At 43.3% G+C, this 15566-nt stretch overlaps 1 protein-coding gene across 1 annotated transcript in view; it reads left to right on the top strand.

The window, feature by feature from the left end:
• PAPPA (pappalysin 1) overlaps positions 1-15566 on the top strand; it is a gene marked incomplete at its 5' end in the record, with an annotated part of 244324 nt that overhangs the window by 70203 nt on the left and 158555 nt on the right. Inside the window, 2 exons of the mRNA XM_049629607.1 lie at positions 1601-1722; positions 9223-9721. Coding sequence (XP_049485564.1) covers positions 1601-1722; positions 9223-9721 — 621 coding nt within the window. The remainder of the gene's footprint in view (positions 1-1600; positions 1723-9222; positions 9722-15566) is intronic.

Raw genomic sequence — 15566 nt, forward strand, 5'->3', positions numbered from 1 at the left:
CACCCAGACATTGCTGCCAATATTTTGTAATATTGAAGTTATTTGAACAGTACTGAGCTGCTGCTATAAATTCAGTTTTGAATACAACTTTTTCACTTAACATTATAGCATTCCATGAAATTTCAGGGAACATTTTTGTAATGACTTTTTACCATTTTATTGACCATGTTAATCTTAGGCTATTTCATCATTCTCCTACCACTGGATATCAATATGCTTGCAAAATTTCTACCTATGTATGATTTTATATTTACAGTGATAAAGCTGAGGATGCAAATTCTGCAATTTGAGGGTCTAGACTAGGTTAGTCATGAGTCTTAGCAACATGTCTGAGTTACTGGTGTTCATCCATTCATCTATCCACCTACCCATCTATCCACCCATCTACGACCCACCTATCCACCATCCATCCATCCATCCATCCACCCACCCATCCACTCACCAATGCACCCAGCCAGTATCCACCCATCCACCATCCATCCATCTACCCAGCCACCCACCCATTCACCCATCCACCCATCCACATATGTTGACCACCATATAAGCAGATAAGCAGGAGAATGATCTGTTAAGATATAGGTTTGGGGATGAGTTCCCTGGTAGCTGTGTGGAAGAGGAATGGGGAACACCAATAGACAGATGCTTACAAGTATACTCTTTCTTACCATGTGATCCCAAGGGCTATAGAGCTTCTCTGTGAAGGGAAAGCCCTAAGGCTCCTCCACTGTATCTTTCAGGTAGTCAAGGGATAAAGATTCTTCTAGGAATGATGAAAGGGGTATTGGCAGGACCATTGCATTTTGAGAAATAATGGGCTGATCCCTCTCCCCTCCTGGCAGCTGCCTCCTAAACAGATGCCAAGTCTGGAGAACAAGCAAGATCCCAGGGGCTATTGTGGCTAAGGGGAGATTGAATCCAGATACATGAGACACTAGATCGTAGTGGAAGCCACCGTAACATTCCACTTCTAGGGCTGTTCCCTTCAAGGGATTGGCTTGCCCCTTGGAAAGCTGCTAAAAGGAATTTGATACCATGGTAAAGAAACTGCTTTTCACTGTTAAATCAAAGGTGATTCATCCATCCACACAGTGTCAGGGCTGGAAGGTTCTATAGGCACCATCTGGTTCACCCAACTCATTTTTGAATGAAGGAACTAGATCATGCCTTCTTTGTATTTCATACCTAGGACCCAGGATGGTGTCTGGCACATGGGAGGTACCTGATAAGCACTGTTAAAAGAATAAAACTTGAGGTTAAATGGGACTAAAGATTTTTTCGCAAGCACACATCAAGTCCTCAGTGGAGCCTTGAATGTCTGATGAAACTAAGATTAGTACAGGTAGTAAGTAGTTGGCCTGTTGATTCTGTGCTGCTTGGAATTAAAGAAGCGTATCTGTCGTTATGACAGAAACCACATAGGCCTAAATAAGATCTTTGCTGAACGCTGGGGAGGAATTTCACTTATGCTCATATTCTGGAATCTTTGGCAAGGATAAGGAGGATAGGGTAATGTGGAATTGTTGTGTCTTCTGCCCTGGATCAGGAGCTCATTCAACCGTTCCTAAGTCAGTGCATTTCCCTTCTTTCCTTGGCCTCCTAGAGAATTGGGATCAGCATGTGAACTTTGTCTGGAAGGGAGAATCCTGGTGCAGTATGCCATTAATGCCTCCTCCCCGATGCCCTGTGGCCCATCAGGACACTGGAGTCCTCGGGAAGCAGAAGGTAAGGCCACCTGGAAGCTCATTTACAGGTTAGGGGTACAAAGAACAACTCTTTACATACTATCTCATTTGATCTTTATGGAATCTTCAAGGCCAAGTTTTTACATTTTATTTTATTATTTATTTATTTATTTATTTTTATAATTTTATTCTTTTATTAATTTTATTTTTTAAAATTTTATTTTTGTCTTTTCCCCCAAGTGTTATTGAGACATTATTGACATCTAACATCACATTGTACAAAGTGATGATTTGATACATGTGTCATTGTGAAGTAATTACCACAGTAAGGTTAGTTTACACATCCATCATCTCATACTTTTTTTTTTTTTTTTTGTGGTGAGAACATATAAGATCTACTCTCTAGGCAATTTTCAAGTGTATGATGCAGTATTATTAACTAGAGTCCCCATGTTGTATATTAAAACTCCAGAATTTATTCATCGTACAACTAGAAGTTTGCACCCTTGGGCCAAGATCAAGGCCAATACTCATGCGTCGATTCAACACATAGTCTTTGAACTCTTCACTGTGTTAGGTATGACATCCCACTTTAAATTTGAGGAAACCAAGGTGCTGAGATATTGAACAAGTGCCTGAGGCCACACACCTGATAAAGACACAGCTTGTATGTGTGTTTATACACGCCTCCTGACCCCGACAGCCTGTTGGTTCAAGATCACCTTAGAATCAGCACACATACCTGGGTGGGGGGGCAGGGGGTGGTCAAGGTTTCAGTAGTCTTTATCTTCTTTGGTTGTTTCTGAGAATCCCCAGGGCATCCACATATACACCACAGCTATCCCTCTCAATGTTTTCTGCCATGTACCCTCCTTTTTGGGATCCATTTATCAGCAAGACACTTGAGGGAAGCACCTCGTGATTGCCACTGTTGTGGGCTCTCCCCATGACCACACCCTCCCCGTCTGGGGGTCTCCCAGACCTCCCTAGGGCTAACAGTCTCTGTGCTGTCTTCTAGTCCTGCACACTGCCAGATCTACTGGGTTTTCTACAGAAATTAAGAGAGTGCCTTTTACCCAATTCTTTGTTCCATGGTCACTTAGCTTTGCAGCAGCCACTTGGAACTTAACAGAATCTCATGGAAAGTTGCCTACTCAGTTTCCTTTTGCAGTGTCCCCTTCTTTATGGGCTCAGATCTAGTGTCTGAAGCCAGGCTGGCAGAGACCCCATGTTCTCCCTTACCCTCAGAGACTTCCGCTTAGAACTCCGCCCCCCCCCCCCGACCACCCGGTCCCTCTTGCTTCTGTGCAGGGCAGCTCATGTCCATGGTCCCTGGGTGGGGACCACAGTCCATCAGAGGGAGCAGAATCTGATTCCTCACTGAGGTTCAGTGAGAACTCCCCTCTTTTCCTTTATATTTTTAGAAAGGAGGTTGGAAAGAAAAAGCCAGAGAATAAAGCAAGGGAGAGGGATCAGAGAGGAAAGTGAAGGAGAAAAATGACAGCACTGTACTTTGTTATCTTCTAAAGTAGCTTAAAATAAAAATGAGAGCTGAACTTGGGAACTCTAAACAAATCCATCTGGAATGTAAAGCAAGAGGGATGTCTGGGAGAAGCCCTCAGTTCAGCCTCACAGAATCACGGGCTGTCAGACTTGGAAGGGGTGGCTGGGTCATCCAGCCCCAGTTCCCACCCAGTGCAGGAATCCCCCTCCTGCCCTCCCTCACTGAGGCTCTCCTAGCACCAGCTCATACATTCCTTGGCCTTCCATTCGTTAGAAAGTTCTTTCTGAAATCCACAGTCGTGACTTTTCCATGCCAGCAGAACCCATGTTGGGTTTTCCTGGAAGAAAATGCGTGTCTCTTCCAGCTGACAACACATTGTGTGCTCACAGAATGAACAAGTCTCACCTGTGACCACTGTAGGAACTGTGTGCCTGGCACTGTGCTGGGTGCATGGGGCAAGGCGGAGCTGGCCATCTAACAGTGGTGCTGGATGGTAACCATCCGGTGCAGTGAGGCCCATGCTGATCGAAGCACAGAGTGCTGGGGGAAGCAGTGAGAAGCTGGCCTCATGTAGAACTGAGACTAAGGCCACCCAGGAAATGTCACCAGACCAGTGAGCAAGGCACATTTGACAACATGAAAGAAGCTGGGTATGTTTAGAACAGTGGTTTTTTGAGTCTGATCTGGAGGATTATGGCATTCCTAGAGACTTTATAGGGTATCCTCAAAGACAAAAATTATTTTCATAATGATGCTATGATACTGATTACCATTTCCTCTCCCAGTCTCTCGTGAGAATGGAGCTTTCCTGTCCTGCATGCAATGCGATGTTATTACTGCTCCAATAGCTATAGAGCACATGCATATGTGTTCTTGTGTTCTAAAGTTTCTCAGTTTTCATTGATAGTATGGCAACTACTAGTAGATGTAACCCTCATAAACAGAAGGTCTTCAGTAATGCTCTGAGAGATTAAGAGGGTTTGGAGCATGAAGAGTAAGGTGTGGAGTCGGGGAAGGTTGGACTGAGTGTTCTATAATGACTGGATAACGATGGGTTTTTCCTGAGGGCAGCAAGGAGGCACCACGTGCCTTGGCAGGAGTCTGTTGCATGGCGAGATGTACATGTTGTCAAGATTGCGTGGGTTGCTCTGTGGTGAAGAGCCTGAGGAGTGTGCTGGGGGAAAGGGAGCAGTGGCTGTTGCAGGAATCTGGAATAGGGATGGTGGTGGCCAGGGTGTGGTCCGTGGCAGTGAGAAATGGAGAGAAGTCAATGGAATTGAGAGAGATTTAGGAGGTATAATCAGCAAGACTCTCCACTGAGACTTCTCTGGCTAAAACCATCTTGGTTTGTTCTGCCAGTTGCATGAATGAAATAATTTTCAGACATCTCCCCACACCTCCATCCAACCCAACTGTCAATTGGTTAAGTCTGTTCCTGGTTTGCTGTTGACCTTCTTAAAGCACGATGTAGAGCAGAGTTCAACTCGAAGTGCTGAGCCCCCTCATTCCCTGAGCTGACTCAGGCATGCAAGGAAACCCAGCAGCCTTGGGTTTTCCTTCAGAATATGTAAATTTAGTGCATGCAGGCCAGGAAAAGACACTGTTCTTTTTTTAGAGCATCCTATTACAGGCTGTGTGATCCTTTTGGCTCAGACCCTTTTAATATCCTTGAAGAAATAAACTTTTCCATGAGCCAAACTCTGCAATTTATTTCTCAACTCATTTTCATCCTATTTATCTTTGCATGTTTAAGTTTTTAGACTTCCCAAACTAACATAAAACTCTCAAATCCATGAGCAATGCCAGACAGATCTTTGGGGTGGGGGGATAAAGAGGACTGGACCTTGGTCTGAGCCCCAACATTAATGTGCTCTGTGACCTTGAATGAGTCACTTAGCTTCTCTGAAGATAGCATCTCATGCACAGAATAAACGTTCTCTCTAGCTCTAATAATCCACAGAGCTGTAACTTCTTTATTTTAACTCCATATTAATAAGATAGAATATTTATCATTTAACAAATATTTATTGCACATCTGTGGTGTTCCATTAACTCTGTTCCATGAACTTCAGGTAAATACAGTCACAGAAATTCTTGCCTTTGGCCACAGAAGGTGATTGGACTCAGAAGAAACCCTGTTTTCCTATATCTTGAGCAAAAACTGTATTTCAGAGTTGAGTGTTTCTTGAGGTGTTTAATACCATGGACACTTGTCACCCAGGACTGAGATAGTTAGGCCTCATCAACTCAGATCTCTGGTAAGATCACATGTCCAAGCATGTAACATCTCGCAAATGTTGGGTTTTCCGTGAGAGTGACACATGGCACTAGCTGTTTTCATTTTTTCTTATCTGTGTGAGTCCTTTCCCCCATTTTTCTGCCCATAATATTTCAGGTGTGCTGAAGTATTCATCTGGAAAAACTTGGCACTAAGTTTTTATAACTCTATTTGTGTCAACAGCTGCAGGGTATATACACAAAGATATATAATAGGTGTCTGTATGGATCTTCATAAATGTACATTTAAATCAGCATAAGTATATATAAATATATTTCACACATATGTAGCCTCATTTCTAGTGCACAGCTTGTATCAACATGTAACTTTTCATGTAATCACTGTATATACAAAAGGGTAGGTATTAATAATGAAGTAACAGTGCTTTCATGCTTTTCTTTCTTTCCCCTTCCTTCTTACTTTTTTCCTCCTTCCTTCCTTCCCTTCTCCTCCCTTCCCCCTTTTCTCTGCCCCTTTCCCTGCCTCACAGTCACTCCCAGTCAACTTTCTAGCCTTGTTCATTTTTTCCCTCTTAGGCACTTTGGGTTGGTCCTCATCTCTTTTTAGGGTCCCTTGTCCAAGCCACAGGTGTGATTGTCTGTGTTAGTACAATCATTTCTCACCTGGTTTCACTAGACTAGAAGCTCCATGGGGGCAGAGGCCATGTGTATAGAAACCTGTTTTCCCAGGGACTAGCCTAGCACTGGGCACAGACCAGGCAGTCAGTAATTATTCTTTGGACGGACAGATGGATGGATGGATGGATGGATGGAGGATGATGGACAGGCAGACAGATAGATGGACAAATACATAGATGGATAGATAGTATCTGTGACTCTAAAAAGTGGTTTTGCTAAAAGATAATTTTCACTTGTTTGCTTAAAATTTTTCACTAGCCCCTCCATCCTTCTCAGTATAAAGTGCAGTTTCCTTAAATTGCCATACAAGACTCTCCAGAATCTGGGTTATGTTTAGCTTGCTGGCCTCACCACTTGCTACTCTCCCTTGCACTCACAACCACAGTCATCTTTGTTCCTGTTCACTCTCAGCTGTTCTCTTTGCTTAGACTACCTCTTCCTCCCAAGCTTTTCTTCCTTCCTCCTTATGTTTCATAACAGAGCTAATCTATTTGTGACATCTGATAAGTATACCATCCCATTTTGAGTTTTACAGCACCCCTGTGAGGTAGGTATCATCAGAGTAGGGGACACAATGAGCTTATAGTTCAGCCCAGCTTCCATTGCTTCAAAGTTTGGCATGCTGCCTGGATGAACAGTATCACATAATATTCTGTTCCCCATCAGGGAGTGACTTAACCATCTGAGTCTCAGTTCCCTCTTCTGGAAAATGAGTTTCTTAAGACCTGTGCCGTAGACTTATTGCAAAAATGAGGCATGTAACATGTTTGGCCTGGCACCGAACTCAGGATGGTCAGTTCGTGGAGCCTGGCATGGTTCAAGGGGTTGCTGCATTGGTGATGGCTGGACTCTATAACCCTGAGGCTCTTTTTGACATGTAAAAGTTTGTCTCTGATGACAGTACAAGCACAAGCTTTGCTAAGATCTCCATTCCTCTTTACCTACTTGACTGTAAGGTCCAGGCTCACCTTACTGTCCTTTGAAAAGCATTTGGTCCCTCTGTTGATTAACAAGAAATCAGGGAGAAGGCAGGGGACAGACACATTTGTCATCTTTGCTCTGTTGTGGCTCCCATCACTGATAGCCATTTTCTCCAAGGAAGGAGAAAGATTGTTGCATCCTTTTCCAGTTCCAAGAGAAAGTGCGAGGAGGAGGTGGAATGTTCACCTGGCACTCACCATAACGCAATGGGCTTCTGCATTCCACAAAGCACTTGCTGCTTTTTTAACTCCATATTAGCAAGATAGAAGATTCTTCATTTAACAAATATTTATTGAATATCCACTATCATCACTGTCTATGGACCAGGTACTATATTAAATAAAGGCTACCTGTCATTGAGTGAAACAGAGATATGAGAGACAAAAATGATAACTGTCTTACAGGATCTTGATGACAAACAGATGAATACATTAATGGCTAGGGAATGTGCTCCATATACATTAAAATGTTGCCCTCAGGAAAGCTCAGTGAATAAATGATAATGTATGTGCCAACAACTCATAAAGCTAAGACAATCAGGGACTCCATCGGGTTGGAGAGTCGACACGAAGGAAAGCTTCAGCCTCGCTAGGGAGTCTTAATTGTGCCTTTGACTTAAATCACTGGTCACTTCTAGCCAGCATTTGCTGAAATGGATGAACCTTGCCTAGGAATGGTGGAGTAGTTATATCCATTTATTCCTGCTCTGATGTGTTATATCTAAAAAGTCTTTTGAATTCTTCTCAACCGCGCCCCCCCCCCCCGCCCACTTTCTTTTCTTTTTCTCTTCTCCATGTCCACTTGATGTCTTCTCTCTTCTCCCTTGGCTGGGCAGAGGCATGGAGATTGGAGGCATTTTTATAGCCTTCACTGGAATAGCTTTTCTACCCAAAATGGTTTTCTAGTTTTCACATTGCAATTCCTATGATGCTGTAACACTACCACAAAGCCATTTCCAGCAAAGATTGTCTTTTCCCTTTTGATTTGGAAATACCCAGCATCCCACTTGCCACCAAAAAGATGGAAAAAAATGTGGCTAATAGGACAACTTGAGATCCTGCGTCCTACCCTCACCAGTGATCTGTATCTCTTGTTAGATTCCCTTAAACAAATTAGAGCCGATCATTACAGAGTCCTGATTACTTTTCTCAGCAGTGCAAAGGAGAGCTCTCTGAGGGTCTAGGACTACATGATCTCATCAGAGAAAAATTCAGAAGTCACTGCAGGCTGAGATCAGTGGGGATGAGGCATTGTCTCCCTGGGGAAAGAGTAGAAGAATCCCTCCTTCCTTCTCCCCCCTCCCCTGCCTCACCCAACCCTCCCCTTTCCTGAGTCAGACTGGACAGAGCTCTGCGAAGCTCAGTGGTATGGAATGACCTCATGTGGTAAAGAGGAGGAGGAGAGATAAGATGGTTCCAGGGCTGCCTTCCAGTTCTGTCATTCATGGTTCTACACAGTTTCCCTCCCAGAATCCTCAATCCAATGGGAGGATCTATCTGCACTCATCTCTTCTTTGCTGGAGGTTTCTGGTTCTTCTGTCATTTGAAGCAGGTTGTACTGAAAGCAGTACTATAAGGATTCTAGTTTATTTTTGTGGCCTCTGCATGCAGTAGGGAGAATAAAGAGTATGAACTTCAAGATGAGACAAAACTGGGTTCCAATGCTGACTGACCTTCACATCAAGCTGTGAAACTTTGATCAGTCCACTCCACATTTTTGAGCCTTAGTTGCCTCACCTCTGAGATGAGTCTTTGCAAGAAATAAGCAAGTTCAGGTGATGTTTAGCAAATGTGTGTTAAGCAAATGTGTGTCCCTTCCTTCTTTCCATCTGGGGCAGCAAAGCCTGCAAGTAGGGAATGAAGAAAGAAAGTTTGGGCATTGACTCAATAGTAAGACACTTACTTGAATGTAGTTGTGAGCAAATGTTTTGTGATTTATCCAAGATCTGTATTGCAAGGGTGGAGATGGGCTGGATGCTATGCATACAACTGAGTCACCAAAACACTGAGAATCTTCCCTCTCTTTTCACCTCTGTCTGAGCCCTAGTCAGACCAGTCTCTCCTACTGTGTACAGGAAGCTCCACGGACCAGACTTTCCTTGGGCTTTCAGGAACTCATACCCTCATCTCTTCTCCATAGGTCATCCAGATGTTGAACAGCCCTGTAAGTCCAGTGTCCGCACCTGGAGCCCAAATTCAGCTGTCAACCCACATACAGTCCCTCCAGCCTGCCCTGAGCCACAGGGCTGCTACCTTGAACTGGAATTTCGCTACCCTTTGGTCCCTGAGTCTTTAACCATATGGGTAACCTTTGTCTCCACTGACTGGGACTCTAGTGGGGCTGTCAATGACATCAAACTATTGACTGTCAGTGGGAAGAACATCTCCCTGGGCCCTCAGAATGTCTTCTGCGATGTCCCATTGACCATCAAACTCCGGGATGTGGGTGAGGAGGTGTACGGCATCCAGATCTACACATTGGATGAGCACCTGGAGATTGATGCGGCCATGTTGACCTCCATTGCTGACAGCCCGCTCTGCCTAGAGTGTAAGCCCCTGCAGTACAAGGTGGTCCGGGACCCTCCTCTCCAGGTGGATGTGGCCTCCCTTCTACACCTCAATAGAAGATTCATGGACACGTAAGTGCACTCTCTGGATAAGGAGGTGGTCTTGTGGGTGGGCAAATGTAAGGAGTGTCAGAAAGGCCTGTCTTGGAAAAACATTCATCACAGACAGATTCACTTCTAGGGATTCATAACCTGGCAGTGGGTGTGGAATGGTCTTAATAAGGCAGAGTTGATATGGTGAGAATGGCAAAGCACAAGTAACCAGGAGGTCTGGAATTTGGGGAGAGCTCTAACATAACTCTAAGATTCCCAGACCTCTCTTGGTTTTCCCAACAATTAAATGAAGGAGGCTGTATAAGATTAGCAATGAGTAAGTCAGGTATTACTCATGAAATTGGAAGATTGGAAGTTTGCTAATGATTTCCTTTTTATATTTAATTGAAGATTCATGCATTCGGATTGCTTTTTCAGTGAATGAGCAGGGCGTGAAGTTAAGTAGCAGGTTGCCTGGGAATTGAGCATGGTTCTGTGTATTTGCATGGGAATGTTCTTGGAAGGTGAACATCACCTGCCACAGTCCTTGTTTTGTTTCCTTTTCCAAAGTGGAAGAGAGGTTCAAACCCATTTGATCCTTAAGAGCCCTTGCAGTTTTAGGTCTCCAAGATCCTTTTGGGATGCTCACGGCTTTTATGCGAGATAGTTTTCATCCTTAATATTCATTTCTCAAGCTACCTTTTCCTCCAACATTGTCAGGTTTTATGTTTTCTGAGAGGCCACCTTACAGTGACCTCATTAGTGCTTTGCCTGTGTGCCAGACAATGGGCTGAGATCTTTGCATCTTCTACTCATTTATTTCATCCTCTCCACAAATCAGCTCAGTTACCCTTCTTGTTTTACAAAGAAAGGTGCAACAGATTCAAGACGTGAAGTCACTTGTCCAAGGTCACATAGTTAGAAAGTGGTAAGATCAGGTTCTGTCCTGATTCCTAAGCCAGTGCCTTCGACCAGTCTTCGCTTAAAGATGTGATTCCAACTTCTGCTTTAATCCAACAAATGAGGGTGCTTTCACCACCTACCTTGGGTACCGAGAAATCTACGAAGTTAATCACCACACTTTTGTTGAATATCTCCTGTGAGTGCAAAGGACATTGGTAGGGAACACTTTGAGTACTGGAAAGAGCAATAGCTCGGAAGTCAGATGCCTTGGTTTAGCCCCAGCCGGTCCACTTACTAATTTTAGATTAGCCCGTCAGTCTCTTTGAGCCTCACTTCCCTCTTCTGTGCGATGACAGTGCTCATGTCAGTGGTTTCTATGGGCCTTTTTGTGGTACTTTCTTTGGTTCTAAGACGATAGAAGACACAATCTCTGCTCTGTCTACTTGAAAATATTTACTGAGCCAATCATTAATAGAAACCAAGTTCTGGAGGAAACTTTTAATCTTTTTAAGAGACAGAACCACTTTCAAATACTTTTCCAGCACTCCCTTTTACATACCAGCAATTAACGTGCACATCACAAGCAGACCCTTGCCCATTCATTGACTCAGAGATGAAGAAAGAACATCTGTTCAGGAACTCAGAGGCAGCACTTGGTTTGTGTTTGAGAATGTACTTAAAATTTAAAGGATCATCTTGCCTTGAAAATATTCCATAACTCTGTCTCTTTCATCTTCTTGGTTGTCTAGAGTGGTAAAATTCTATAAATATGCATCCACTTAAAATTTCTTTATAAAACAATGGAGAGAATAGATGCCTTACACCCTCAGTTTAAATCCAGGGTTTTTTTTGTTTTGTTTTGTTTTGTTTTTTTTGCCTGGAGTTGTGTGCCTGTGAGAGCTGACTTGAGTTGATAAATGTGGAATGGTGGAAATTCAACTGACGAAGCGAGAGTCCCCTGAGTTCCATTCCCAGATAGTCATTGATTTGCTCTAGGATCTTAGGCTAATCACTTACCATTTCTGGGGCTTCAGAAGCCTTAATTTACAAGGAGGAAGACGTACTAGGCTGGGGGTTCTCAAAGTCAAGTGCACGTTATGGAAACTTGGGGCACTTTAAATTTTTTTTTTAATGTTTATTTATTTTTGAGACAGAGAGAGACAGAGCATGAACGGGGGAGGGGCAGAGAGAGGGAGACACAGAATCCGAAACAGGCTCCAGGCTCTGAGCTGTCAGCACAGAGCCCGACGCGGGGCTCGTACTCACAGACCGCAAGATCATGACCTGAGCCAAAGTCGGACGCTTAACCGACTGAGCCACCCAGGCGCCAAACTTGGGGCACTTTAAAATCACTTGTGTTTCGCCAGCATCCCCTCTCCACCCCCACCTCCCACCCTCCACCAATGCCCCAGGCATTTATTTAATTGGTAAGGAGGATAAAGCCTGGCCATCAAGTCTTTTAAAATATTACCAGATGATTATAATGTGAAGTCACATTTAAGAACCACTGCACTAAAGCAGGTTCTCCTGCCCCAGACCAGGAGCAACAACAACACCTGAGAACTTAGGACAAGTCCTTAGATCTCAGCCTAGACAACTTGATCAGAAACTTGCCTACAGGGTCTTCCCAAATTACTCTAAGACTGGCTACATTTATTTAATTTATTTTTTTAATGTTTTTAATTTATTTTTGAGAGAGAGACAGGGTGCAAGCTGGGGAGGGGCAGAGAGAAAGGGAGACATAGAATCTGAAGCAGGCTTCAGGCTCTGAGATGTCAGCATAGAACCTGACGTAGGGCTCAAACTCATGAGCTGTGAGATTGTGACCTGAGCCAAAGTCAGATGCTTAACTGACTGAGACACCCAGGTGCCCCATGGTTACATACAGTTTAATAGCCACTGCTCAAAGTGATCTATAAGGCTCTGGGATTTCCAAGGTTTTGTTCCCAATACTCACTCAATTTATGAATATGTATTGAGAACATTCTGTGAGCCAGAGTGTTCACTGGGATCTGGGTATGTCAGGAATGACCCGGCGCCTTTCCTATAGACGCTCACACTTCAGTGCTGAAGACCTTAACTATGTGATAAAAAATGAACAGTCTTGTACCACTTTACTTCCAGAACCACCACTAGTCGGACCCACACTTTTATGCACCATTTGTTCTTTCATTCACCAGCAAATCTTTCTTAGGCTACGTGTCAGACACATGGCTAGACTGAGGCCTACATTGACTTCCTCTATGTCCTTCTTGCGTCCCATTGAATTTATTGGAGACCTAGACTGGACTACACTACATTCCTGACCTGAATGTTCTCTGAGACTCTAAAACAAGTAAAACATCATTCCAAGTCAACCTACCATTTCAACTCCTTTATCTTTCGGTAATTTGAGTTCTGAACTCCAACACAAATACCTCTTTGTGTGTGTGTGTGTGTGTGTGTGTGTGTGTGTGTGCACGCACGCATGTGTGTGTGTGGTATGTTTTGCTGCTTTCACATTTTTTCCATATCAAATAAATTGGCTCTTATACAAGTTCTATATAAAGACTGTTTTGGAGAAAAAGAGGAGAGAGAGAAAAAAATGCTTTCTTTTTCTTTCCTGACTCAACCCATTACATGATTCCCTTTGACCTTTGTCTTCATTTTTTTCTCTCAGCAAAAATATTTATTCTTTCTGTTATCTGTACTAGAGATAGTTTCCCAAGGTATGACATTGATGAAGGGAGAGGCTTCTGTGCTTACCCAATGGGCATTTCCAGGAGACTGATTACTTTTGGCCAGAATGAAGAAGAAATGTGGACTGTCTCCCTTACATGAAAACCCCTCTATTGGATGAGAAGTGACACTGATGGAGGGAAAGGGGACCAGCATTGTCTCTGCTACTAACTCACCATATGTTATTAAGACATGTTGTATCACGTCTCTCGGCTTCAGTTTCCCCCTTTGTAATATGAAGGGCCAACACATTAAACTCTTGGCTGTGGGTAGATGTTGTTCTTAGGTGACAGGTGATTCATTCACTTTTTTGTAGTAAAAGGGACTTAGCAGAGACTATGAGAATCAGTACCCAGCGGGGTCCTCACTGAGTCCCTAGGATACCCCAGTGAAATGTGTAGTGTGCAGACAATAATAATGGTGATGATAAAAATAACAACAGCAATGGCAACCATTTGCTGGATATTCTCTCTGCTTTAAGTGCTTTACATATATGTGTGAGGAGGTAAAGCTCAGAGAAAAAGCTGAAGCTCAGAAAAGTGATTTATCCAATGTAATACAGCTGGTAATGGCAGAGTCATTCTAATTCCAAATAACACCTTGTCAACCACAGCACCACAGCATCTGAGGTAATAATGCACAGGCAGAATTCTGGAGCTCAGACATGCATCCAAGCTGGCTGAAGTTTGAGATACAGCAAGTGGAAGGCAGACTACAACTCACGGGCCACTTGACCTCAGTCAGTTACTGTGACCCACTCTTGGAGTCCAGAAGCCCAAGTCACATGGCCAATTTCTTTAGGCACCTATCTGAGAAGAAAGAGCAGGGGAGCTTCTCTTTCTCAACTTGACTGCCAAGTGCTCCTGCACTGGCCACCATGCTCCTTGGGTCTCCATGGAGTCTTTAGATTTCTCTAAGTAAAGACTCTGGATAAAACTAAGCTAACTTACTTGCTTACTTTCCTTCCTTCCTTCCTTCCTTCCTTCCTTCCTTCTTCTTCTTCCCTTTTTTTTTTTTTTTTTTTTTTGGCTTAGAGAAAGTGAGGTATAAAGCAAACCATAAACAATGAATGGACAGGCATGGAGTCTGAGCTCAGGGTGGTCACACTGTGGGAAGAAAGAGAGTTAGGGAAGCAGTGTCACTGCAGTATATAATGCCCTAAAGGCGGAAACAGAGACAAAGAGTCAGCGGCTTCTAACCCAAACTTGGAAGAATTGAGGTGCAATTAAGGAAAATAAACCTCCTGAGGACTGGAATTTTTGCCTGTGTGTCTGCTAGTGCATTCTAAGTGCCTAGAACGATTCCTGGCACAAAGGAGATAGTGAATATTTTTGAATGGCTCTTGAATGAAGAATGGGAAAGAGTTTGGCGGTTGAAGAGAAATGGAGAAGCTGTAATTTACTAAGTACCTACTATGTGTCAAGAATTTACTGAATGTGTTACTTAAGTAATCTCATTTGATTGAATCTATACAGCAACCCCACAAAGTAGGTGGTCTTATCCCAGATTATGGATGAGGACCTGGAGGTCAGTCTTTACACAGCTATCCAGCCACCTACCTGGGGTTGTATGTAAATCTATCAACTCCAAAGCTAAGTGCTCTTAGTCATTCATTCTCTGGTTGAACATATATGTTTGCACCCCTCGCTTAGGACTTTTGATTTACAACTAGAAATATTCTTAGAAGTCACCTTTCCCAATTGGCTTATGTGTGTATCCCAGTTAATTATTCCATTGATTCTTCTCTCTCCTTCAGACCTGTTAACCTGCCAACACAATATCTGTCTGTTTTGCCTCACCTTCTTGCCATTCTCAATATAATTCTTGGGGAAAACAAACATAAGGAAAGGAGATATTTACATGATCTGGGTGGAGTTTCTTGTGAATATGAGTCCAAATTTTACAAATTGGATCCCACATCTCTTCCTCTGGACTCTATGTGCTCAGAACCCCATCAATCCACTCAAAAACTGTAGTTTATCTATCAGTCCCTTCACTCAGCAAATATTTTTTGATTTCCACCATGAATCCATCTATTTTCTAAGCACTAGGGATGTAGTGGTGAACAGAGCAGAAAAGATCCTTGTTCTCATTAATTCCTACGATGTAGCTGGGAGACACAAACCAGAAATAATTGCATAATATCACAGTTGGGTGGCATTTAGTGATTTTAGAGAAGTGGTAAGGGAAGGCCTCCGATGGGGTGATATTTGAACAGAGACCAAAAGTGTCTCCTGTTTGGAACATAGGTGTTGTATAACAG

The sequence above is a fragment of the Panthera uncia genome, chromosome D4, assembly GCF_023721935.1.
Source record: "Panthera uncia isolate 11264 chromosome D4, Puncia_PCG_1.0, whole genome shotgun sequence".
Taxonomy (NCBI): domain Eukaryota; kingdom Metazoa; phylum Chordata; class Mammalia; order Carnivora; family Felidae; genus Panthera; species Panthera uncia.